This window comes from Lissotriton vulgaris, chromosome 2_1 (genome assembly GCF_964263255.1).
Source record: "Lissotriton vulgaris chromosome 2_1, aLisVul1.2, whole genome shotgun sequence".
Classification (NCBI taxonomy): Eukaryota; Metazoa; Chordata; class Amphibia; order Caudata; family Salamandridae; genus Lissotriton; species Lissotriton vulgaris.
The window spans coordinates 1,302,724,120-1,302,752,091 of record NC_141687.1 but is presented as its reverse complement, the minus strand read 5'-3'; the positions used below and the strand labels follow the sequence as shown (position 1 = coordinate 1,302,752,091).

General features: G+C 44.5%; 1 protein-coding gene across 2 annotated transcripts in view; it reads right to left on the bottom strand.

Annotated features, from left to right (window-relative positions):
* The window catches only part of MGAT5 (alpha-1,6-mannosylglycoprotein 6-beta-N-acetylglucosaminyltransferase), a 752,885-nt gene that overhangs the window by 523,878 nt on the left and 201,035 nt on the right, over nucleotides 1-27,972 (bottom strand). For both annotated transcript variants that reach the window (XM_086957066.1, XM_086957067.1), the window contains exon 3: nucleotides 15,004-15,171. In XM_086957066.1, the coding sequence (XP_086813192.1) occupies nucleotides 15,004-15,171 (168 nt within the window). The remainder of the gene's footprint in view (nucleotides 1-15,003; nucleotides 15,172-27,972) is intronic.

Genomic DNA, 27,972 nt, shown 5'->3' with positions numbered 1-27,972 from the left:
GCTTTCTTCTTCCACTATTCTACTGTCTCGTTAACTCCTATTTGCAGGTTCTTTTTCATCCCTGCATTCCTTCTTTTAGGCCATGTTTCAATCTTTCGCCTCCTCCTTTTCTAACTTTCTCTTTCTTCATTTTGGTCAAAATCTGATCAAGAAATACAAAAAAATGAGTGCTGGTGCTCCCCACGTGCCATCACTAGCACAAATTAAGCCACTGATGAAAAGACCTGTCTTTTGTTGCAAAATACTTTTTTAAAGAACCTACTATGTTCATTATTTAATAACTATGTTGTCAGTGGCGTAGCTAGGGGGTGGGGTGGGGTGGGGTGGGGTGGGTGGGGGTGGTGGGGGAGGGGGAGGGCGGTTCGCCCCAGGCGGTTCTAGTTTGAGGGTGGCGGCCGCGCGACACTGGTGGCCTGTGGCACCAGACTTTATCATTTGTTTGGGGACTCTTACTGACTGTCACTGTCCCCAAATAAATTATAAAGCCGGCCGCCGCCCCTACAGGGAGTGATGTCATGTACACAGTACACCCACCACCCCCCACACGCACACGAGCCCAGAGCAAATGCACATGTGACGTGCAGAGTTACATGTGAACTGAAGTACGCAACGTACCACGTTTGCTGTGGGTCCCAGGGCCGTCAATCTTGTAGTGCGAAAGCGCTACCAATGACGGCCCTGGGCATAGTTTTTGGCCAGCCCCACGCCAAAAACGCAGTAGTGAGTGAGGCAACACACGCGCCATAGGGCTGCTTTCCCTACTCTGCGTTATGGCCCCGCTTGCGAGCGGGTACTTCGGCACAGCTTTCACAGGGGTTCTCTTCCTGGCCCCGCAGTAGGAGGAACACACAGGCTACATTTACCAAGTAAGGGTCGAGGCTAAAAATTGCAACTACATAGGCCCATCTATAATATGTAACAAGCGGAGGCAGCAAATAGCATTCATGTTAAGTAGAACATTTTCAATGGTCCTTCCAGAGCAACACCTTGATCAGACATCATGTGTTTACTAGCATCTTAAGATTACACTTTAAGTCACTCATCTCCTCATTCATTGCACCATTTTATCCAGCTGCCTGAGAAAAATGTTTCTTTACTGATTTACTTTTTCTGCTATTTAGAAATGTTATTTAAGAAAATGCTATATAGAAACATCTTCGTTTTGACTTTTGCATATGTCTGGAGATTGCTTATACCTTAGATATGCTTGTTGAATAAATCCAGTAGTTCCTGCGTGAGTTTAAGGTTTCCCTGAAAGATCAAAAACAATACCTGATATTTAAGCGATGGAAAGCTACAGGCAGCTTTAATGAAACTATATGTGGACCGTCAGTGCTTGGGGGTGGCTATGATATGTGATAAGCTCATAAAATATACACAATTCTGCCTGCCAGAGACAGAAGAAAAGGCAGGCTGACAGTCTTCAATGCAGACAATATCAGCACTCCCAGCTATGCAATTGTCATCGGGGTGCGGCAGGTCATCTCCAAAGATGTTTAAATTCCAGTTATGTTCCACCATTTGTGGGATAGACACGGACAGAAAAGACCAACCGAATTAGCCACACAACAGCCAATCGTGACAGCCGAAGGCCATAAACAGAATGTTTTGTTGGGCATAGCTGAAGAGCACCTCATTGGAGAGCAACCTGCGAGTGCAACTCAAGATTGGCCAATCAGGACCCATTACCTCCTCATACAGCATTCCCGGCACTAAATGCTGAGCACGGGAGCGCAGCAGGAGGTTGTTGAACCTCCAGATTTTTCATTGAATAGGAATTCTACTGTCAGTGATTGTTTTGACGACAGGATGGAACTTGCATTAAATTCAAGTTGTGTTAGTGTTGTAAATTCGTTAAAAAAAATAGAAATCAGGAGTTAGCTAGTTTGTTCTTTTTTTGTACTGATCCAACGCAAACTAGGATTTTACTACAGCGGATATTATAAAAAATACGGCATACATTTTTGCATCGCCTATTGCAAGTGCTCGCTGTCCTCCAGCACCTCCGCGCTACCTGTCCCCCGCTACCTGCCATGGGCGGCAATCTGAGGGATAGACCATGGCGCCAGAAGCTCTAGCTACGCCCCTGTATGTTGCAGGTTTCATATTTTCATTCGGAGTTTCAAAGCATCCGTATAGTAACTGAAAATACCTGCTTACATGTGGCTCTTCAGAGCATCCCTTTTTCAGAACAGGAAGGTCTTTTAGACTGAAACTGGATATTCAAGTTCTCCTGACAATTTTTTTGCTAATGGTGTTCAACGTCAAACGTGGTGTCCTGTGCACTAACAATGGACACAGACAATGGCAGTAATAACAGCACATAATTATTATGATGTACCATTATATTCTTACTGCCATGAGCGTTAACGATTTAAAAGGCACACGCAGGTGAGCTGAGATAACAATCAATGAAAAAAATTGCAACCAGCGAATAAAAATGTTTTGATGTCGAAACAGGTTAGAAACCAAACCAAAGCAGGGAATTAGTCTGCTGCGTACTACGGGAGTATGAAGGCAGTGCTTCATTAAAGCAAAAGAAAGGATGAAAAAATAAGGAAAAGAGTATGAGGAAAAGGCAGCCGGTGTCTGGAGGAGCATTAAAGAGGCATGACGTGGATTCAAAACTATATAGAAATGGCAATTTGCAGGGGCGTAACTCGGGAGGATGTTTGGGGTGTTACACCCCACCCATAAAAATGTATTCCATTATAAATAGTTGGGTCCTAGTGCTTTCAGTCGGGGAATGTGATGCGTTTGATGGATTTTACATGCTCACACTAACAAAAACAAAATCACTCCATCTCCTCTATGTTTTAAAGGCCTTACATTTTTTTTGATTTGTTTGAAAAATATTGCGTTTCAAGTATGTGTAACAAACCGCTCTCCTCTCTTTTCACTACCGCTTTGACCCCCTCATGTTCTCCTTCTCATATAATGCATACCAATCGTTCCAAAACTATTTTCTCCTTAGTAAAAGAAATGACCAAGGCACCGGAAGGTACAGGCAACCCAATAGTGTCAGATGCACAGTGTGATGAACTATCCTGCTTCTTCATTAATAAGGTCAAAGGGATATATGACCTATTACAACCAGACGGCCTCTCGGGGATCCCCAATCCTACTAGAGATCAAGCTATTCTCCCGTACTCCCTCTTAACTATTCCATCTTTAGAGTGGACTGGGATGGAATACCTTGCGTCAAGAATAAAATCTGGATCCCCAGATGACCCCATTAAACCTGAATTGTTTAAATCCCTTCGTGATTCCACCTTGAAGGAAGGCAGGGTGCCGATTAATACATCCCTTCAGCTAGCCTCCATCCCTAAATCGTGGAAGCATGCCAAAGTAGTGCCCCTTTTGAAGAAACCTTCACTCGATCCCTCTCGGCCGGATAGCTTCCGTCCCATTTCACTGCTTCCCTACCTTGCAAAAATGGCAGAAGCGCATGTCAATCTCACTCTGACTGCCTACCTAGAGTCCAATGGGATCCTAGATGAATCCCAAAATGGTTTCCGTGCGAACCATAGCACGGAGTCTGCCTTGCTAACAGTTACTGAACACCTAAGAGCTTCATTGGATATAGGCGCAACCTCTATTCTGATTCTGCTGGATTTGAGTGCGGCATTTGACACGGTCTCCCACAAGATACTGCTTGAGAGACTGTGGGAGATCGGAGTCAGGGAAACGGCCCTGGATTGGTTCGCGTCATTTCTATCTGACCGTTCCTTCCAGGTGCACGCCCCTCCGTACTCATCCAGCAGACTCCCCCTTGAATGTGGGGTGCCTCAGGGGTCTGTGCTCAGTCCCACACTGTTTAATGTGTACGTCCGCGCCCTGGCCGTCATGGCCCGGGAACGTAAGATTCAACTCATATCATATGCGGACGATACACAACTTATTTTTAATTTCTCGAATAACAATGTGGCAGACCAAATGAAGTTCCAAGAAGACATCATGGCCATATCTGGGTGGCTATCTAACAACTGTCTTCAACTAAACTCCTCCAAAACAGAGGTACTTCTGATTGGCAATGGCATGCAGACATGGGACGAGCACTGGTGGCCTCCTGCACTGGGACTAGCCCCTATACCTAAGGAGCTAGTAAAAAATCTAGGAGTGATGCTTGACAACTTGCTCAACCTGGAATCCCATGCAAAAAAAGTTGCGGGCACCTGCTATGGGCGTTTGCGCTCTCTCAGACCCATTCTGGGCTTTTTTGAGCCCCCCACCCGCCAGCTCATAGTTCAGGCGTCAGTCCTTTCTCATCTGGACTACTGCAACTCCCTTATGCTAGGATCTAACACAACTACAATTAACAGGATCCAAAGAGCACAAAATGCTGCTGCCCGTGTTCTGTTTGCTCTACCCAAAACCTGCCATACATCTCCCTTTCTCCGGCGACTACACTGGTTACCTATAAAGCAACGTATACAATTCAAGACCCTCTGCCTTACCCACAAAATCCTGTATAGCGCTGGCCCCCAGACTCTTCAAGGACTATGTTCCTTCTATATCCCCACACGCGCACTCCGCTCAGCGGATCTTTTCTTAGCACGTACCATTAAGATTCGGAGGAGCAGAGCCGGCGGCCGCTCCTTTAGGTACTTGGCCCCTAAGCTCTGGAACTCCATCCCCTTAAAAGCTCGAACTACTTCAAACCATTTGCTATTCCGAAAACTCATAAAAACTTGGTTGTTCGCGTCCATCTAGCACATCCTCTGTTGCACTAGTTTTAGGTCTGTCTGCAAGCGCTGGGACGCCCCGTTGCTGGGGTAGCCATGCGCTATACAAGATTCCGTAACATAACATTAACATACAGCAATCTCCTTCAGTCTGCTTGTTAAATTTAGCGGGGATGCACGGATCCTCCGTGCCCCAGGAACCACCACCTCACGAGGGCATTCACCTTTAAAATAAAAAAATAAAATAAAAGAGGGGGGCCATTCTCGGCCACGGGCACCACCACCACCCCAGGGCAGCTTGTTTTGAAAAAAGGAGGGGGGGAGCCGCAAAGTGTTGTCATCATGATGTCACTAACCGTGTCATGAGTGATCTGATATGTGATGTCATAAAGCAGTGGATTGCGGGGGTATAAGTTATAGTTATATATATATATATATATATATATATATATATATATATATATATATATATATATATATAGTATATAAGGGATAGCGTGGCATTGGTTCCCTAATTCTGTTGTAACTACCATTCCCTCCTGAGGCGTGAGCCGGGAGGTTGCTGTTTTGTTTGTTAAAAAAATCTTTATTTGCGCGTTTTTAGTAGCTGTTCTCGCAGCTTTTTAATGCACTTTTTTGCTGATTCTTACTTGGCTGAATACTAGCTCAGGGGCACTCAGCTTGAAAACGAAGCTGTGTAGCACGCACAGGTTATCTCCTCCGCCCGAATAAGAAGCGGTGGGGGTATTTTCTGCCCGTTCCCTTCCTGCTCGCAAGTTAGATAGCTGCCTCCCCGTCACCAAGACCCTCATTCCCCGCAGCTGATCGGACCGCTGTTCAGGGTGATAGCATCGACTTTGGCGGCCATCTTAGACTGGGGTAGCCTTCAAAGGCACCGATTGGCCACTATATAAACGGAAGATCATGTCTCCGCGCAGCGGACGCGATCAGCGGACGCGCCGGATCTGCGCCGGAGTCGTGCCAGAGTCCTGCCCGTCTGCGCCCATCCGCGCTGAGGACGGGCAGGACGGCTGGACGTCTGCTCTGGATGCGGCTGGCCTTCCCCTCTATAAGTATTCGCTACAGGAGGTGTTGGAGCTTAAACCGCCGGTACTTGCGTGTTTTCACAAAAGTTCTCCGGATGATCTCCTACTATCTCCATGTTGCGGTTGCTTTCCGACAGGCCCTCGGGCTCTAGCCTACCTCCCCCTCCTCATCTATTAGAACCCCATGCTGACCTTGGAGTTAAAGCATTGAGAGAAGAGTGCATTCTCATCAATGCTCGCTCGCTGATTAAAAACAACATTGCCTTTAAGGAGCTGGTACTCGATAGGAAACCTTCGTGGGTCTTTGTCACGGAAACGTGGGCAAAGGACTCCTCGGGTCCTGACCTTGTTGAAGCAGTCCCAGAAGGGTACTGCCTGGCACGACAGGACAGAATGGGACGCGTAGGAGGTGGGTTAGCGATTCTTTATAAGGATAGTTTCCACTGCCATATTTTACCAGTCTCTGACCCCAAGGATACTTTTCAAGTCCTATACTTCTCTCTAATAGGTGTCCATAACTTTGCATTCAATGGTATCCTGGTCTACCGTCCCCCTGGTCCCAGAGCACACTTCGGACAGCAGCTGCTCCATGTCCTAGAACCCTATTTTGGTTGTGACAACCTTACTATTTTGGGAGACTTTAATTTTCATCTGGAGCTGTTGGAGACCCATGACACTCTCTCTCAGCTGGATGCTATGTCTGCCTGTGGACTCACCCGACTGGTGAAAGGGGCCACCCATCAAGCGGGACATATACGCTTGACGGAATTTTCTCTAACGTTCGGAGGCTGATGGTGAAAGACCCCTTTTTCCTCTCATGGTCAGATCACCTAGCCGTTCCTTTCAATGTGTCCTGTCCGATCTCGGAGAGAACTAGTAAAAATCTGAGCAAAATGGAATCACGTAGGAATTTTAAGAACATCACGGAAAGTTCCTTTGCTCCCTGGATATGAAGTCTGTCCATATCTCAGGAGGACAATGTCCAGTCGGCGGTCTTACAATAGGAAAAGACCGTAACCGAGGCTCTGGAAGAACTGGCCCCCATCCGCCATTGTTACTCAGCCAGGAAAAGACCATCTGCTCCATGGTTCTCGGAGCACTTAAGACTCCTCAGACAGGAAGCTAGAAGACGGGAGCGTCTCTGGCACTCCAGCTGGGATCTAAGGGACAAAGAAGCCCATAAGATCCTGATAAGGAAGTACAAGCTGGAAGTAATAAGAACAAAACAAGAATATTTTACGGCTCTCACTACCTCTCTCTCCTCTCCAAAAGAGCTATTTAGGATAGTGGACTCCCTCACCACCCTCCAGACCCCGGACCCGGTTATTGCATCACAGGAGCTTTGTGACAGTATAGCTTCTTTCTTCCAGACCAAAATCTCGGACATTTACACCGCCCTGGAATTCCAGAGATCTTTTACCACTGAGCCTCCTGCCCCCGTTGACTTGGTCCCTGCTCTCTCTGAGAAACTCTCGTCGGAAAGCTTGGAATTTTTCCCTCCTCTCTCTCTACAGGATCTAGAGACTCTCCTTAATAAAACCAAATCCGGCTCCCCCCTAGATGCTTGTCCGCTCAAGATCCTGAAGCAGTGTAGAGAATCCCTCTTGCCCCCCCCTTGTTGACATCATGAACAGGGCCATGAGGGATGGGATTTTTCCTCAACAGTGGAAAAATGCGGTAGTAAAACCTTTACTCAAGAAACCCTCTCTTGATCCTGGGATATTAAAGAACTTTCGCCCCATCTCACTGCTCCTGGCTCCTGCAAAGATGTTAGAAACTCATCTAAATAAACATCTCGCTGCCTTCGTGGAAAGCTCGGGTTGTCTGGATCTCTCCCAGCACGGTTTCAGGAGGGAGCACAGTACTGAGTCTGCCCTGACCATAGTGCTGGATAATATCCGCACACGTGTAGATAAGGGTCAGACCTCCCTCCTGATCCTTTTAGACCTTACGGCGGCCTTCGACACCCTTTCTCCCTCAGTCTTAACATCTCGTCTGGGGGAGATCGGGGTTCAGGGGCCCTTAGGCTACTCACCTCTTTCCTCGATCAAAGAGAGCAAAGAGTGATGCTGGGTAAATTTCTATCTCCATCCCGGTCTGTGCAATGTGGGGTCCCTCAGGGGTCGGCGTTAAGTCCGACCCTCTTTAACATTTATGTGACCCCCCTTGCCAGACTAATTAGATCTTTTGGGATGGAGGTAGTCTCATACGCGGATGACACGCAGATCCTCGTCTCTCTCTCCCAGTCAGTTACCTCGACTGCCTCCAACTTTAGATCCTGCATGGAGGCAGTTGGGCAATGGATGATATACAATTCGTTGAAACTGAATGGGGAGAAGACTGAGGTGATGGTGTTCGGAGGAAAGGAGGAGATATGGTCAGCCGATTGGTGGCCAAACTCATTGGGTGCCTGCCCTGTTCCTGCCTCTTCCGCTAAAAACCTCGGGGGTCGTTATAGATCCCACCCTCAATATGTGCCTACAGGTTAACAGAACTGTTTCTACCTGTTGGGGTATCATTAACATACTGAGGAAGATCAGGCACTACCTCTCACAGCAGGCAAGGAAACAACTTGCTGTTGCCCTTGTTGGTTCACGTCTGGACTACTGCAATGCACTGTATGAGGGTCTGAATAAAAGCCTGCTGCAGCGCTTGCAGGTGGTCCAGAATGCAGCGGCTAGGTTTGTCCTTGATCTACCCCGGCGCACCTCGGCTACCTCTGCCAGAAAATCACTTCACTGGCTTCCTATAGAGGACCGAATAGTGTTCAAGACCATGTGCATGATCTACAGGGCCTTAGCAAAAAGCAGCCCCACTGGAATAGGTTCCATTCTGTCTCGCTATAGCCCCGGCAGGGACTTGCGCTCCTCGAGCAGACTCCTTCTTTCAGTCCCCCGTATTCAGAAAACTAGATGGGGTGGTAAAGCTTTTTCTAATCTGGCACCTAAGTGGTGGAATGCCCTACCCCTGGAAATAAGGTCCCTTCCCACCCTTCAACTTTTTAGGAATGCTTTGAAAACCCATCTCTTTGTGCGGACATACCTATAGTTGTACCCTGTCCTTTTTTTTAATCTGTTTTGGTAGGCGCCTTGACACCTTCGGGTTTTAGTAGCGCAATACAAATTGCTTTTCAATTCAATTCAATAGTTAGCTCAGGTAACTATAACTGCTGTAGGTCTTTGGCTCTACAGGAGTGAAATGTAAGCCTAACTAGAACGGCCCTGTAACATTTGGATATATATAGATATATCTATATAAAACCCAGTAGAAGGCTACGGCTGAAACACGTAGGTCCGACTTGGGGTATACATGCACCTTGAACTTTGTGTGTTGATTGCTTGAAAAAACAATGGAAGCAGTTCAAGCCTAATAAACTGCTCTTCTAAAGATTCCTGTGTGCCGTCCTTCTGTTTCGCCCTGGAATACGGAAGTTTTGCAAAGCAGGACGGGTCCCAGAAGCTTTCACAATATATTATATATCAGGGTGTGAATTAAACATTACTATGGAAATGGCTGTGATCTTCCGACTGTCTCAATCACTCCGGTTCTCCTCTACATACTACTCAGTTCTGCAATCTCATCTAAACACTTACGCTTTTTTTCCCTAATATCCTTCTGAAACTATCTGCATATCTCACACCAGTCTCCTTCTTTATCACCGTCCGTTCACTCTCTTCTTCATATACTTCATTGCATTTCCTTTGCTTCACCACCCAACTCACAGTTCACCCGCTCACCTGTAGTCACTGCATTTTCTTTAACTTTTGCCCTGTCAATAAATTGCCAGCTGTGTACCTCCTTTACTCACTTTTGCATGTAATCACATTTACAATTGGCTGGCACACATGGCCATTACGCTGTGAGCTCCACAGAGTCGAAGGATTGGAGAAATATCTATTCTGAACCCCCATTATGAACCACTGACGGGCACTGTGGGAAATGTATTCTGTATTCAACGTCAACTCCACAGCTCTCAATCGTGGCCCACCTACAACCTTACTTCACATATAGATGGAGGCAATTTCTTTCAGAAGTAATATGTTGCATGAAGAAAACCACAGAAACACAACATCCTGGAAAAAAGAAAAGTGAAAAAATGAAACTGGAACAGCTTCGCAGGATGAGGGCAATGCCTGGCTGTGTCACCAGAGGCGAGGTAGTACATTTACAGTTGTGGAACTGGCCCCACCCAACCCCACGATGCTACCACTTATCAGACCAATATTTAAACTCTAAATGGCGCTTCCTTTATTTGCAAAGCCATTCACACATTCATTTGTTCAACTGGCAAAAGAAAAAATATCCAACTTGCAAGAACATCCAAAGAACATTTCTATAAATATTTGAACAACTAAATCTTACCCCCATTTCACAGAACGAGGAAATTAAATAGTAATTATGTAACACATTGAGAAATACACAATGTTTTAACAAACCCTTCTGACAAGATAGACATAAGTCACGCAGTTGTTAACATGCACAGCTAGTGTCTGCTCTTCAAGAGGGGAAATATCACCTGTCACCAGGAAGAGATGAGATGAATGATTTAGGCACCGTGGTAACGTCTCATTAAAAGTGCATTTACACAGCGCTGCTCAGTTCACCTCCACATCTCGAACACGCATAAAGTCAGCTTCTAAGACCAGTCGGTCATGGCTTTCATCCCACTACGTGTGATTGGGGAGAGGTGCCCTCATTTTCAACGCCAAGTCTTTTTGAAAAGGCTACGGAAAAGTCAACTAACACTCTGGGCCAGCTTTAGTGCTGGTAGTGCCCAGTGCGACAATGTTTGTTGGCGCCCCCCAATGACCACCTCCCTCACGGATTACCGCACTGCCACCCATGAACAGTGCCCCTCAGGTCTCCAGAACCACTCTATCGCAGATGCATCTAATTAGTTTTATAGCGCCACTCGTACCAGGGTAGGGTGTCAGAGCACTTTACATCTCACTCACACATATTACACAAAGAAAATCAATCATACGTGTGTAAATCAGTGTATAGGAAATGCCATCCAAACTGACTAGCAGTATAGTTTAATATTGCTTGGTGTGGAGAAGTATAAACTCAGAATTTAAAACCTAACACCTTGGTTGGAGGTTCTCTTTCATAACAAGAATTGATTTCTACCCAAATTAAGCCTTTTTGCAACATTAGGATAAAGAAAAACGGGGGAACAAATCATAACGCTCTGCCCCCACCTTAGAATTACCATGCAACTCTTTGATGGCCGTTAATAGCTCAAAGTTCTATATTAGGATTTTAACTTATAAACTGCAAGTAACAAAAGGATCTCTCTGACAAAAGCAGTAACCCACCGACCTATTCATATTATATGCAGTTTGTGATCTGCATGGTACACTTTCTTGACAGAAGGCCTAGTAACCCTCTGCGCTACCTTATGATGAGTCAAAACTTCCACTAGACTAAACTCCGGTCTCTCTCCAGGAAGAACAATGATGACCAGAGTTATCTTGACATTTTTATCGTTGCCTGAAAATTGCTGGAGGCCAGGAAGGTGGCAGTAGGTTTTTAACACCTAATAAACTTGCAAGCACTGTGCCCCCACCTGAAGTCAGCGGCCGGTGGGTAGCCCCGAACACAATGCCCTAGAGCCCGGCCCCATTAAGACTTCCAAACCATCCTCTTACACGGAGGATGGGGGCTTGTTTCGGTTTGCTGCAGGGACGTAGGGACCAGTTGGTCCCACACACCAAACACAATAACTTTTGAAACGGACTTTTGTCAATAAAAAAATTAGGTTCCTGCAGACATGCACTACCTGCACAATCTACAGCTGCAAAGTGCTATCTAGATTGATCTTTAGTCCTTAATTACTTGCACAGATCTTGATGACAGGACACAAGGGAATAGAAATAATTAAACAAAAACAATCATAAGAGACAAACAAGCTTACAGTTTAACCATTAAGGGATACGAAAGTAACCACTGGTAGCATATCATGCTGGTCAGACAGCAGGGCAGATTTCAACTACAGAGGTCATTGGTTAATGCCAATTATATTTGAAATATTTTAGGAGAATTTCACAGATATTGAATGCGGTGTTAGTTTTTGTTGTCAAAGATAGCACAGATGAATCGGAGTGACGAAAAAAAAACAACTTCTGAGTAAACCTGCGAATGTTCTGCAGACAGGAAACCCCAGTGTGCCATTGTATCCTGTCTTATCACCCTATAACTGACAACAACAAACACAGTAGCATTAGCAATATTAACACTGAAGAAAAGCCTTCACTAAATATTGTGTTGCCATTGAACGCTCAAACAAACATTAAAATAACTCCTAGGTTTGGCGTTAACTGCCAGCTTTTTGTCTTAGTCAATGTTTGGTCATGGCATCTGTAAAGGTTTATTATTTTGGTGAGCTGCTTTCCCCTCATTGATTAAAATTAACCAAAAAAAGGTTGGCTAAAAGCAAAAAACAAATTTGTTTCAAAAGCACAGATTGCCGCAGTAGACCTTGGCACTGAAGGGAACTACTTTGCGGATGGGCTCTTCGAAAAAAAGTCTAATGATGCCACTCAAATTGAAGTTAACCAATGGCTGAAGTGGGCAGAACTATTTCCCATGCTATATAATATAGTGGGTGGAATTTATTTTTGAATGACAACGAACTAATGGCTGAAGAGGGCTGGCTAACAGCCCCTACATCCAAGTATATTTTACATATATCTATAGACAAATTAAAACATCTTTTTTCGGTTTTAAGAAAAAAAAAGTTACATAAAAACCTCAATTAAATCTTAATCGCAGAATTACTAAAGACTTCAATAATGACAAACATTAATCAATGAATCTTTAAAACTCAAAAAAATGATTTGTCACACATCAACATACAATCTTAAAATCATAAAAGACAATACAAGTTCACTGTCTCAACTCAAATTTTCCTTTAATAGGCAGACATATTGAAATTGCTGAATCAATAATGAAATTACGAGAAACAGGGATGTTGCATTCTAGATCTGCTGCGGACTGTAAATTTGAAAAAAAGAGCCAACAGCTATACAAATGTGCAGTTGAAAAAGTTAGTAAAAGTAGCAAGGCGGGTCTACATTGTCTAAATGTATGCATTTTCAAGACAGAAAAAACGAACTGTCTTGTATATTTGATATAATAAGCGCAAAAGAACACAAATGAGGGGACTTTTAATCACAGGCCCAATCCGGTACATTTGTTATCCCATAAATACTGACCTAACATGAAACAGAACATATTTCTAACAGATCCAAGTCTGAATTTCATCAACAGCCCCCGTTTTCATGAATTGGGCGTGGACAGCAAATACGGTTCCATTCCATTTGTAGTGGATAATACAAAATATGGTTCAATATACTTTTTTTACTTCCACCTCGGCTCTCAACCTGATGCTTTCTTAATAAAAAACAGTTTTCAACCAAATATCTATTGGATTTCCTAATACAATTAGGATCTTCAAATAGGGTGGGTCTAACCAACTTTAAAAAAAACTTGATTTAATGTAAGAGAGCCAGAGAATATATCTTCCCTTGTCACAAACCAAACAGTCCTGTATTATGAGTTGGTTTCGAGATACCTTTGGGTTACTCCAGATTTGCAACCAAAGTTTCAGGGGGACTGATATTTTCAGCATACCACAGTCCAAGCTCGTCAAGGCGCACAAAACACGGGCAACAGGGTGGCTGATAAATGAATCTGTGACAGAAACTGTTTTATTCCATCGGAAGGCAAGCTATCTTAGAATATCCCCACACATGAGCACATTAAGTGGCCGCAGGTCACATTGAGTAATATATATTTCCAAAAAAAGGTGGAATGAGTTCCCACCTCCCCACACCAGAGATCTAGAGTTAAAAAACGTGCCAATCAACTGAACACATTTGAGGCGTCTAGCAGTGATAGTTTTTCCATGTTCCAGAGGAATTAAATTGTACTCCAAATAGGGGCAGCAATTCACCACTGACAAAATATGTTAAGTGCAGTTAATGGGTCTCAAGTCAAACTTTTTACTACTGCAAATCATAATATTTGACTTACACAATTAAAATCCATTTCCAGCTTAGTCATAAAAGTAGCAAAAGAGTATAGAATCTGCTTAAGGATCAGAGGAGTGCATGCTAATAAAATGGCATCATTGGAATAAAGTGGGGCAGGTAATTGAAGCTTACCAATCCGAGCGGCATCCTGTCCACTTTGGGCCAAATGACCAATGAGGTCCTTTATAAACCGGATAAAAAGAATGGGTGCTAACATACATCACTGGCATACCTGTCTGGACAACTTGAATGGCCTAGAACACTCGCTCTTTAGTCCATAACGTACCCTGCCAGAAAGATTCTGATGAAAACAATGCAAAAAGCTAACCAGGGTGACATCCGGACCCGGAACCAGTAAACTTTCCCATAATTTAGAACAGTTACTTGGTCAAAGGTGGTGGAAAGGTCCATAAAAACAGGAAACAGTGAACTGTCCTTCGCAATAACATACTTTTCACTTGATTTGTGAAGATACAAGCATTGTTTAACAGTGCCTAAGCCTTCTCTAAAGCTATATTGACAGGAACTAATATTTATATAATTTTAGTCAAACCAAAATGTCTTGGCTAAAAAGGGGTAGATGACAAAATAAGGTTAAACTTCAGTAAAATTCCATGTCATCTTCAGAAATATGCTTTACTATAAGATTTAACTGTAATGTGTCCTGTTACGTTGGTCTGAAAACTGAGTGTAAAGGGCTCAAAATGTGGTTACATAGAAGGTTTGCAGGACCCAACAGTCAGTGTAGGCTAAATAATTTCAAGCTATTTTTGTCACTCCCAACACAATTTTAGACTGGTGATTCCTTGTAATAAGTGCTGTGGTTTTGCTAAACTGGTCTTTATGAAAAAACATAACTGCTACTGTCCTGGAATGCTAAAATAACCACGTCACTACTCAAAACGGGTCTCCTAAACATCTTTAGAAACATCCTTCCTCTGATGGCCAGCCATGCACTGTCATTTCTCAAAAGAAATTCTATAAATAAATGGGGGAAAAGAATGCTTTAAAACTTCCTTGCAAGGACAAGTTTTATTCTGCACAGGGCCTATATCGCCATTGTGATGAGGCTGTGTCTACAGGACAAAAATACAAAACTATAGTATGCAGTACTAATTGGGACTAATTTAAGATGAATACAGGCAGTGGATTAAGAAAGGCCGCCAAGCTTCCATACTCCTTACAATTTTCACTTTTTAAACTACAGCAATCAAATTCACCCATTTTCATACATACCGGCAACATTAAGTTTTTCAACTGCTCCTGGGCTGGGAACGGGGGTGGCGGTACTGTTCGTAGAGTTTGCCATTGTTCCATTCAGCACAAGATTGTCCACCTTGGATTCCAACTTTCCGATACGCTGCAAAATGTTGTCCAGCAAAACTGCTAGAGTTTTCTTGAGATCTTTAGAAAGAAAAAATGTAGATTTGTTTTCGAATAACAAAAATATAGGGTCTTTCGTGAACAGAGAGTGTGTGTCGCAAGTGATTTCTTTGCTATCCCTACATATTATCCTTTGTTTTTCAGCGTATAAGGACACATATAGAAGAAGCATCATTTGCATCGATATTTCTACATTTCTTTGCTACTGTGTGTTTGTTAAATGTTGGAATTTCAATGTTAGCACGCTCACTTTGGTATCCAACCGCTCCTGCTCAAACCAAATGAAACGTACATGCAAGTTCAGATGTACAGCACTTTAAAGGGTTTGGAATTTGCAATTTATCAGCAGTTTCTCTGCAAATGACCTTTAAGAATATCAAGCCTTCTATTCAAATCATCATAAAACCAAGTAATGAGGAATGATTTAACATATCCAGGTAGTAAAGAAGACTCTGCAAACTATTAAAATGCAAAAAGGAAACGGCAACAAGTAGCCTAGGAATAGAACAAGTTACTTACCTTTGGTAACACCTTATATGGTACAGACTATCTAGCCGCAGATTCCTTTTCAGTGGCATTGTACGCGATGAAGTGACGTGTGCAGTGTCTATTAAGGCATCACCCTAGCGTGCTGATATCCGTTTCTTATCGTGACCTTTCCGCACCAGAAGCACAGAGACACAAAAGGATGCTCATGGACCAGGGTGCAGATGCTAGGAATCGACAAGGGTTACCCTAAATAGAGAAATCCGTTCACTGAGCAGGGAAAATAGGAGGTTCAGTAAGGAATCTGTGGCTAGGTAAAGTCTCTACCAGATAAGGAGTTACCGAAGGTAAGTAACTTGTTTATTTGGTGGAGGATTATAGCTGCAGATTCCTTACCTTAAAATAGATGCCCAAGCAATACCTCCTCCTGTCTCCACTGGAGACTAGAGTACTCTCAACTCCACCTCTCCCAGATGACCACCCTAACTTGGAAGTGGCACATCTATCACTACTGTCAGCTCTGGGTAGAAACGGAAAGGGGTCTGCTGCTTACCCAACCATGGTTCATCTGTTACCACTGCAGATCTTTTGCAGTTCCCTCTGATATCTGCACCAGGTCGGAGAGATTCCCCTGATGCGGCGGCCTTTGGGAATTCAGGTCCCAGTGCAGAGCCTGCATGTGCCAGTGGGCTTATATATCCAGGACTCACTGCTCTTAAAGATAGACCCAAAACTGCCTTGTGTCCAGAAGGGTTCAGATGAAAGGGAGCATCTGTGAGGGAGTCAAGTTTGACTTGGACACATTGATAGTGACCCCAGGAGAATGCAGGAGGTCCCCTATAGTCTGGAGGTGAGAAGTGGCTGCTTAGGCCGAGCCCACCTTCAACAGCCAGTAATCGAGGCAGGGGAAGACTGGAATCCCTGCCTTCTGCAGATATGCTGAAACCACTGCCATCACCTTAGAGAACAACTGTGGTGCGCTGATGAGGCCAAAATGGAGCACAGCAAACGGAAAATGCTTGTGGCCCACGTGAACCGCAGGTAACGCCTGTGGGCATGCAGGATGGTATATGAAAGTAGGTATCCTGCAAGTCCAGTGCTACCATCTAGTCTCCAGGATTCCAGGCAGACAACGCCTGAGCTAACATGAGCATTTTGAAGTTCTCCTTCTTCAGGGAGCAGTTGAGTGGACGCAGGTCTAAAAGGTGGGGGCCTCCGTCCTTGGACACCAGAAAGTAATGGGAATACTACCTCAGATGCAGGTACCCTCTTCATGGCTCCTTTGGTCATAAGAGCCTGTTCTTCCTGATGGAGCAGGAAGAGGTGGTCTTACAGTAGATGGTTTGGGGCTGGTGGTGGGTTTCTACCAAAGGGATGAAATAACCCCCTTGAACAATCTGAAGTCCCCACTAGTCCAATGTTCTGGACTGTAAGAGGAGCTGGTGATGTTGAATCCTGCCGCACACAGGGTGTCCGTGATGGTAAAAGAGCAAACTGAAGGGGGTTTGAGGCTGAGGCTGAGGCTGCCATGGGGTGGCGGATTTGATAGACCTCTTGTTGGTTGTCCCACGAGGCTTGTGGGATCTACATCTGTGGCCACTAAAAGACTGGGGAGCATGCAGATCTGTCTGTGACAGGAACCACAGGGTTTTAACCCCACTGTTTTTATGTGATATCCCTAACACACTGGAAGGCAAAACCTCAAAAGGCCTCGATAAAACATCAGAAAAAGTTGCCCAAAAAGTGGACAGAGTTAGCTCTCTCTGGATCTGCACTGGTGGTGTAGAAAGAAAAGAACTGATGTCAGCACACTAGGGTGGTGCCTATATAGGCATCATGCACATCACTTCCGGCTTGGACGAAGCAGACGCTGCCCAGCCAAACAACGTCATTAACCAGAGCACAGAGTTACTGCTCGAAACTTTTCAGATCCAGTCTTACACTCGGGGAATATTCTCAGGTAAGGAATCTGAGGCTAGAAGTCTCTATAAGATACCAATATACTCCTATAAGATACCAATATACTCATGTTATATAGTAAAAAGAGATGGGATTCCAGAAGAGTCAGGATATTCATAGATTTGCCAGGTGACAAATCCACAGATTTGATTGGAGAAACTAAAAATACGAAATCATCTGTGAAGCCAAATCTAAGGATATGTGTGATTCCCATAAAGGTTGCATGTCTCACAACTATTGTATGATTCTTTAGAAGGCTTCAGTCACTAAACTTTTTTCATGAATGTGTCATAGATCCCCAGTGTGATTCATTATAAATTACTAATCACTATTCAGTTAAACAATGCAGCAATACTAAATGTAATATTACATTAAAATTATTTCTTAAAATCTATCATTATGAATATGACAATTGTGACTAGCTTATTTTTGAATGATTTTACCCTGGAAACATCCATCTACGTTAAAACGTTTCCAAAAATATTTTGTGCAATACAAGACGTTTTGGCACAATTGTGGGGGTCCCAAATGACCTTTTTTTTCAAATTAATTTAACTACTGTCATTGGGAAACAATGAAGCAAAACCTAATAATGGAATATCACCAAATTTGGCATGCATTTATAACTTGTTGAGAAGCGTGCAAGCCTTGTACAAAGGCCATTTTAGAAATACTCTTAAAAACACAGACAAAAAAAAGGTTAAGTTACCTTTATCGCTGGATGCATTAGATTCATTAATGTGGCCAGATTTCCAAATCTCAAACTGAGCATGAGACTGGTTGGAGTTATCAGAACATTTTGACTGTCCATGGTTCCCTCTAGCCTCCCACCATCCTCCCTCTGGTTTACCTCGGACTTCTTCTGTGCTTACTCCGTAAAAATACAAGTGCAGGAGGCCAAACGTTTTCTTAGGAGTCCACCAAGGATGCTTCGTCTGGATTCCACTTCATAGCTTTCTCCATCCACTGTACTCTCCCTGCCTCTTTTTCTGTCTCATAGAGGTTCTTTTTAGAACCTTGTTCTTCCATTGGACACAATTTTCCAATCTTTCTCTTGGTCCTTATTTCTCCCTTTCTTACCCTTCACACTCTTTCTGTGGGTCATAGTCAGATGATTAAAATTAATTCCTGGTTCCCAGAAATGAGTGCCACTGCCCATTGCCCACTGCCTTCAACCACAGTCACAAATTAGGCAGGATTTTGCTTTTGCTCCCTGTAGAGCTATACTTGACAGGCGTTGTACACAACAAGCTTCCGAATTCAAAATGAATGATCACTAGTGTCCTTTGAACAGAGAAGGTGGAAAATGATGGTTGATGGGGGCAGGAGACGGTGTCCGATCTAGACATCTTTGCAGAACCTGATGAGTAGAACATCTGCTGATTGAAGGTTTTCAATCTGCAGACCTTAGGTCCGTTTATTTTGCTAGCAACAAAGATAAATCTATTACCACTTGTGCTATTCAGTAAAATCACTGGAAAAAATTCTCAGAATCAAGTATCCACTTAAAGTAATACCATAACCCAATAGTTACAGCTTAACCCAATGTCAAGCTTTCTTAATTCACTACAAACTAACAACTTGAATAACGCATTGTGGCTAGGACACCAGCATCAATGAGGTTTAGCTCAACCCCAGACTCAACATCACTAAAGTCACTAACTGGCCATAAGTGCTATAGACTAGAAATTGATTCTAATTGCTGCAATAATTGCAATAAGACCTACAACTCAGAGCACTCGCCATCAGAAATTGCCTTACTTCAATATTTTGCTACAGCTCCTCTAAAGTTTTCCTGTAAGAAAATGTAAAACCTTATCAGCACTAAAAAAACGAGCTTCTGGTAGGTCTTTCAGCATTTGAAATCTGCATGAACATCAGTGCGACAAACACTACTGCACCAACACTTCTCACAAATGTTCTATGTCAATACAATTGCAGATAGTGTTTTTATATTGGTCATCAGTATCACAGAGATAAATGATTAAAGTCTTGCCAAGCCTTTGTCCTCAATCAATGTGATAACAATGATTTCCTCATCATATACAGTACTACTTGGCGACGTATTCGATTTTGAAACTAATTCCACTACTATTTGATTTGATACAAGTCCCAAACCTTTCCAACAAGTGCTGTAGGTCACCATACAAACACTAATAGACATAGCTACTCCTGTGCATGTGCATGCTCAGAGGGAACAACTTCTTGGCATGCAAAATTGCACTGAGTGTACTTATGAACAGCCGGCCAATTCAGATGTTCTTTACGCTGCAGCCGCCCATCTTCATTCCATGCAGCAGCTTTTAGGTACATATTGCAGAAGAATGCTAAAAACTAGTCCAAGGTTAGCATCCATGATTTATTTGTTATTGTTGTCTGTACACGGTGAATCATGAAGAAAATGACTAACATCGTTGGGACAATATGAAGAGACATAAATTGCACCCAACAATACAAAGGGAATCAAGGACACTCCTCTAGTTGCACCTTTTGCTCTAAATTTTACATTTGAAACTGTTTCAACTCAACCGTTCACACAGACATAGTGACTGAGTGCTGATATCATAGTCAAAATGTCAATAGACAGACTACAAGAATAAGACCACACATATGCAGCAAGTACAAGCATTCAATGGACAATGGTAAATGGACAGACCCTTCTGTATTAATGTCCGGTAGCGAGCAGTGTGAAAAATAGGTTTTGCACACAAAATCCACATGTATGACTATTATTTTTTTTATATTCAAGGCTTAATGAAAAAGAAGTGATCTGTAAAGAAAGTTGCTGGGCTCCCTTCTCTATCCTCTTGACTCTGTCACTTCACCCTCCAATATTGTAACTATCTTTATAAAAATGTCAGTCTTTTGTGCCTATCGATGTAGCTAGCTGCCATCGGAAATCCCTAATTACTATAATTTTGCGTATAACGCCTAGTGCTTGGCTTCCAACTTGCAATTAGTAAGGAGGTAAAGTAAATTAACTAGGTTTTTATCTGCTTCACATCACCCGTGTACCAGTAAGTTCTGGCTAGTTAGAGAATAGCAGATGGCAATGTTTAAATCACGGATAATGGCAATTCAGGCCTCTTGATGCTACTTACCTTATCTGCAGACTTTGATACAGTCTACCACCAACTTCTGCTTGAAACACTCCACTCATGCACTGGTTTCTCCAACACAAACAACAAAACAGTGCAGATGGAGTCACCCTGATCTCCACCTATTCCAGTCCACTGTGTAGTTTCACAGGGGTCTATTCTTGCTCCCATGATGCTCAATCTGTGCATGTAAGTTCAGGGAGGACTACTCAGTCAATAAGACACTGCAAACCACCAACAGACTAATGACACCAACCAAGGCTGTAAAATGTTGTCAGCTTACAACATTTTTAAACCAAGGTCTTACATGGTTGACATTCACACCTGAATGTGGGCATACTTTCTAACATGTAACCCAACATACACAAAAAGTGTCCTCGTAAACTCTCAAGTTAAAACCAAGATGAAATATGATGCGGCTTTGCCTGGCGCTCTCATCTGATAATACAAACAAAAGCATCCCCCACCTATTGACCATAAGCACTCGGAGGTAGTGAGCAGAGCTCCACTGTTTTTTGTGCCATTTTTAACTGTTGTGGAGAGGGTGGGTGCGTAGAATCAGTTGGGCTGATGCTGAAGATGTAGAGGAATGCTACGAAAGTACTATGACAGGGTTGTCGTGTTGGTGGTTTTTCAAGCAGTTGCTTGTGTGATCGGATTAGTAAGTAAATACCACTGATAGCATTATTCTCCATAACAGGACATGGCTTACTGCAATGAACTTATTCAGGAAGGTTCGCAAAGCACCAAAAGTGGAAAGTAATTTAGTGACTCAAGTCACACGTACCGGGGGAGTCATACAACTACAACCACCTTAAAGACTCTGTAAAACAAGCATTGGAAATGCAATAGGGCTCCCATTAGGAAAGTTTGAGCTATTGGTCTTATAAATAGCATTTTATTTATGTGTTATTTTTTAAAATAGCTAAATTAATAGCTTTGTCATTTACAATGCCAATAGTTATAACTTTCGCAAATGTGACACCTATAGCATTTGTAATGCAACATGTTTTGTATTTACGTGACTTAGATGTATTGATATTACAAATAACAATGGCTTTTAGCACTTTCTGGGTGGGCGAGGAAGTAGCTAATCTGTTTGTATTATTTATACAGTGTTTCTATTCCTGACAGCATCACACTAAAGTGAAATCTCACAGAAATATACTTTTGTGCTCTGAAATGAACATACCCAGATTAGTATAGAAATATTCTGAAATGACGATATAAAATAATATTTTGGATAATAAAGCCTCAACCCGAATATAATTTAACTTTGTGATTGATATAATCTCACGCTATGAATCATCATGAACTCACAGTCTGATATAAATGTGCATCCTGATATGATCTCAAACTCTGAAATAATGCGTCTTCCGGTGCTCCCTTCCCTCTATCCGGACGTGCTCAGTATGGGTCCCCTGAAGCTTTCGCGCTCACATTGCTAGACTGCGAGTGTAGCCGGAGGAGCCCTTATCTTGTGATATTTACGAAAGTTTTTCATTGCTTGTTAATTTCTACGTGGGCAGATTGCAGAACGCGTGAGCGCATTGTGGAGTGTGACTGAGCTTGGATCCCGCTCCAGCCAGGGTCCGTGTGTGTCACGAGTTTGCTGCATGCAGGAAATAAACAGTGTATGGCAGGGAGGGAGACATGACGGGTACAGGCCACAAGCTCAGGTAGCACTCACACATGAGGGAGGTCATCAATGGAGAGGAAAGGGGGAAGCGAGAGGGTGAAAGAAGGGACAACAGGTTTAGAGGCAGCGACTACAGCAGAGCATCAAAGGACTGGACGAGAAGGGAGGGGGGAATGCGAGGAGATAAGGACCCAGAAGGGGGAGGAGGGAAATGCGAGCAGACTTTAAAGGGATGGGCACATAACAAAAGTACTTTGCCGATCAAAAGTCGATTATATTTTTTTTAAGCTGTTTAGAATTGAAAGTTGTTTTACGAGCATTTTATTTTGTTCTTTGTACATTTTGTAATAGTTTTGATTGACACAATAATTGAGTTCTCCAAAACAAAACTTCAAGGCCTAGCGCGACTGGACAGAAAGGGGGGCTTGGAAACAGGAGCCCCAAGTGAGAGCCCAGGCTGCAGCTCTGAAGGCCGGGTCGGTCCTGTGAAGCTCTTAGCTTGGAGTCGAGACAGTTGGCATGGAAGAAGGATGAGAAAGCACATGCCCTGCCCGCTGCCTTCAAAGGAACAATGCTCCCTGTGATTCTCTCGGAGCCATCTCACCTTGCAAACAAACACTGACCAAGGAAACATCATCGGGGAAATGTAAACACCTTTGAACAGCGGTCAGGGAGCCAGCAGTAATATTTCCGATTGTCGCTTGTTAATTGATGCCTCGCCCAGTGCTGGAGTCGGGAGTTAATAAGTGTGAACAGGCTCACTATCTTTGCAATCTGAGCTACCAGCATTTGTGTGTTCCTCCTCACAATTACAGAGTGGGGTCTAAAAGAACCACAGCATCATAATTTAAAGTCCTGGCTAAAAGAGGCTTGCATCATAATAGGGTCGGGCCAAAAAGTGTCACAGCTTTAGGGTCAACATAGAACCCTTTTCACAGTAAGAGAGTCCTGCCGAAAAGTCACCTATGTTACTGTCATACAGCAGAGAAGTGTCCCCATATCGCTGCAGTTAAAGAATAAATCTTTAGGTCACCGCATTATTTACATAGTCAGATCTAAAAGTGTCCTTGGGTCACAACTCCCAAGTGACAACCTCCACGTCACAATAGGCTGTCAAGCCAATGAGTTCCCCAGCATCAAAATTACAGACCAACTGCAAGTGTCACCACATCATAATGTCATACCTAAAAGCGACCCTATATCGCAAGTAAAGGCTGAAGCATAAACGTACATTAGGGTACATAAAAGTACATTAGGGTACATAAAAGTACATTAGGGTACATTGAGTGGAATGCTTAAAAGCTGAGCGCGCAGTTGTTGCAGCAAGGGGCGGGAAGATTAGGAGACGAAACTGAAAGTACGGCTGGCAGGCCGTGAATAATTAGGGGGTGACAAATGCGCTGGGAGGGCTGCCTTTGATGTGGTAATGCGAGGCAGGCAGGCGGCTGGTGGCATTGTGCACGCGCTTTTTAGGGCTTGTGCGACCTAAAAAGCACATGCACTCAAAGGAATCGCCAGTGGAATCGCCAGTGGTGGTTAAACACTGGATAAGCCCCTATAGAGCTTCGCCAGCTGTGCTCATGCGCACAGCAGGCGAGCCCTAAAAATGGAAACCGGGGGGTGTGGGTGGTCATTGAAGCGCTCCAGTTTTAAGTGCGTGTAGCTCAGCTAGTATTTCATGGGGTTCTGGTACCTAAAGTCTCATTTATGCCATTACAAATTCACTACTATCATAAACATCTTGATTGAACGAGCTACTGGTGTGAAACTGGGAAACCTGGGACGCTTGTCATTATTTATTTAAGTGAGCCAGTCCCGGCCTGGCACACAGACTTCGGTAGCACTTACCTGGCCGCACTCGTTCATTTACCAGCTGCGCCCCACTCGTTCGTTTACCAGCTGCGCCCCATCCACCCCGGTTTGCAGGAGCCGCAGTAATAGCCAGAGAAGTTGCCAACACACAAATCGGAGCTATTGATGTAGCGGTTCGGCCAGAGCTCCCGGTCATTGATACCATCATGCTGGTATTGGGGTCTGTGCGGACGGGAATCTATTTGCAGCGGTGCACTGCACCCCCGGCATACTGAGGCTCCACAGCTGTCCGTTGGGTCCGGAGTCAGTGACAGGAAGAGGCCAGTGCAGCACCGACCAATCCGGAGACCATCCAGGGTCATACACTGGCGAGGGAACTGGGCCCATCCAACAGGAAGTAGCAGCAAGACTACTAGAGCTGGTATCCCAGCCATCACAAAGGGCCAAGAGCCTGGAGTCATCACTAGGGAGGTGGAGAAGATAACACGGCCCTGTAATCCCACCTGGCTCGCAGAGAGCCGTTGCAGGAAATCAATTAAATAAACAAGCGCGGCCGAGGCGGACCGTGCCGAAAATAAAATGCAGACGGCATTAGTGGGGAGAAGCGCTCTCTTTTGGCCCGCGTGGCAAGCGGTCGCCATCACGCTTTCACTTTAATGGGAAAAAAAGGAACTACACAGAGTCACGAAGGAGACTGTCACGCCGCAAGCAAACAATCCAGTCTGGATGAGCAGTCGCAGAAGGAGAAAGGGCGGAAACAAAAAAGCCTCACTTTCAATTGGAGGCCAGCGTTTAATATAAATGATGACTCCAGCTAAACAAAATGATGGGCGTGGCTACAAGTCCACTACTGAAATGTTCTCGATCACAAAAAGCCTCGCAGAGCGAGGAGAGCATGCGCGCTAGGCGAGACCTAAAAAGGAACATAATCCGCATGGTGCCTGGCTACATTACTCAATAAAAAACAAGTCCCTCCTCCCATCTATAAATGCGTGGTCCATAACCCAGATCCTCACTTCTTCCAACATCAACAGAGGAAACACATTACTCAGGGGTGTCTTAAAGTCTAATTGACATCAATCAAAGCCGTTTCTCGAGCAGCTGTTAATCACCAACGAAGGTTGGTATAAACCTCCTGTACTCTGTAAGAAAACTTCAGGCCATCGAAGCTACAGTGAAATAACTGCATTGGATCGACATTAAGGCTTGTTGAATGATCTATATAGGGCACTTCATTTGAGCAAATCAAACTATCTTATCTCTAAACTCATTGTGGGCCCAAGGACGTAGCTATCATTGGGGCAGTACTGCAGTGGCACTGGGGCCCAGGGTTCTGTAGGGCCCTTTGAGCCCTGGAAATTGCATTATTTAACAACCCCAGTAGCAGTCAAACGGGACATTTTACTTGCTTGCACATCCTTAGCTAGGCTGAATAGCCAAAAGACTAACAAGGAACACACACCCCAACCAAGCTTTTTCTGCACATCTAATACGGCTCACAAACTACCTCCCTTTGAAAAACATATTACAAAGTTTTCCAAAAAAAATAATAATAATTAAAAGCACAGTACACAATTTCAGCTATGTCAATCACCTCCATGCACCTCTCCCAACCCCCCACAAGTATTGCATACATAATATCCATTAACTGGTAATCAAAGAGGATCGAATGTCCTCGTCTGTATTCCACAGCCAGAAACACCCACTTTTAAACCTCAGACTGGTTCCTTTCATGGTGTAATTCAGGTCTCAAAACCTAGCCCTTCAGATCTTCCTACCATCCTGGACTTTATGTTTTCCCTCTATGAATTTATTTTATTTTTTTATTTTATGGAGTTTGTAAAGCGCGCAGCTACCCCCGAAGGGGTGTCCCGGCGCTGAAATCCAGGAGTTACTGAGTGGAGGCGGGGAAAAAAAAAGGAAGGTGCAGGGAAGTTAGAGTCCGGAGAAGAGCCAGGTTTTGAGCTTGGCTCGGAAGATAGTTTCAGAGGGGCAAAACCTCAGCTCAAGAGGAAGGGAGTTCCAAAGTCTGGCAGCAATGACACCGAAACCTCTGCCACCGGTTCTGGAAAGTCTGAAGCGGGGCGAGATGAGGAGGCGGAGGTCATTGGATCTCAATGATCTGGTGGAGCAGGATATCGAGACCCGATTTTTCAGGTAAGTAGGACCAAAGTTGTTGACGGCTCGATAGGTGAGGGTGAGGACCTTAAACTGAATGCGGCTGGCCACAGGGAGCCAGTGGAGTTGCCTTCGATATGCAGAAACAGATTGACGGTAGGGGATGTTACCGATCAGCCTGGCCGCAGCATTCTGGACAATCTGCAGCCTGCCGACCAGGTACTGCGGGGCTCCTGCATAGAGGCTATTCGCATAGTCCAGGTGGGACGTGATAAGGGCCTGGGTGACTGTGCGGCGGGAGTCCGTGGGAAGGTACGGGAGGATCTTTTTTATCATCCGTAATTTCATGAAGCAGGCAGAGGTAACCTTATTAATCTGGGTTTTACATGACAAGGAGTCATCAAATTGGAAACCCAGATTCCGCGCCGAGCGAACCGGGGTTGGGGCGGGGTTGAGAGCTGTCGGCCACCACCAGGGCGAGGGAATAGAGGTTTTCTGATTAAAAAACAGAACCTCTGTTTTATCTGCATTCAGTTTTAAATGGTTCGTAGTCATCCAGCTGCTGATGTTATTCAGACATTGACGAAAGTTGAGGAATGCGGAGTCAGAGTGGTCCCGAAAGGAAAACACCAACTGAGTGTCGTCGGCGTAGGATACCACCCCGACTCCGTAGGACTCCACAACGTCAGCCAGGGGGGCCAGATAGACATTGAAGAATAGAGGGCTGAGGGCGGAGCCCTGTGGCACCCCACAAGACAGAGGTTTTTTCTGTGATTTGTAGGGGCGCAGTAGTACTTTCTGACTTCTAGATGAGAGAAAGGACTCTATCCAGCCGAGAGCAGTACCACCGATGCCTATCTGCCTGAGACGGTCCAGGAGGATGGGGTGAGAGACCGTATCGAAAGCTGCGGACAGGTCGAGGAGAACCAGCATGGCCTCCTCGCCCCTGTCCACGCACTCCCGAATGGTCTCCGACACCTCCAGCAGGGCCGTCTCGGTGCTAAATCCTGCTCGGAAACCAGATTGGGATCCGTGAAGCAGAGAGTGGCTTTCTAGGTAATCAGTAAGTTGGAGCTGAACTGCTTTTTCCAGGACTTTGGCAGGTTTAGGAAGGAGGGAGATGGGGCGGTAGTTGGAAAAGATCGAGGGGTCCGCGTCTGCTTTTTTCAAAATAGGGATCACCAGTGCCTCCTTCCAGGTGGTGGGGAAGAAGCCATGGTGAAGGGAGGCATTCCAGACGGAGAGGAAAGGGCAGGCCAGTGAGGGTGCCAGTTCTCCCATGATTTTGGCGGGAACAGGATCGGAGGGGGCGCCAGATTTGCAGGCGATGAGCAATCTAATGGCCTCGTCCGTGCTAAGTTTGTTAAATGCAAGGAGAGATGGAGTCTCCGGGGGGTTGAGAGCAGGAGGTGAGGTGGTTGTCTCAGTGGGGAAGGAGACACATAGTTTGTTTATTTTTTCTAGAAAAAAATCTGAGAGTCCCTCACAGAGGGCCTGACTAGCGGTATTCTGGGGGGCTCTAGCCGGGGGGTTAATAAAGTCTTTAACAACGTTAAAGAGCGTTTTTGAAGAGTTTTTTGCTCTGTTAATTTGGGTGGCGAAGTGGTCTTTCATAGCGCCTTTTTTCAGTTTAAGAAATTGTTTAAGGGCCATTCTGTAGAGTTGTTTGGCATCAGCGTCGTAGTGGAGCCTCCATTTGCGTTCCAGAGC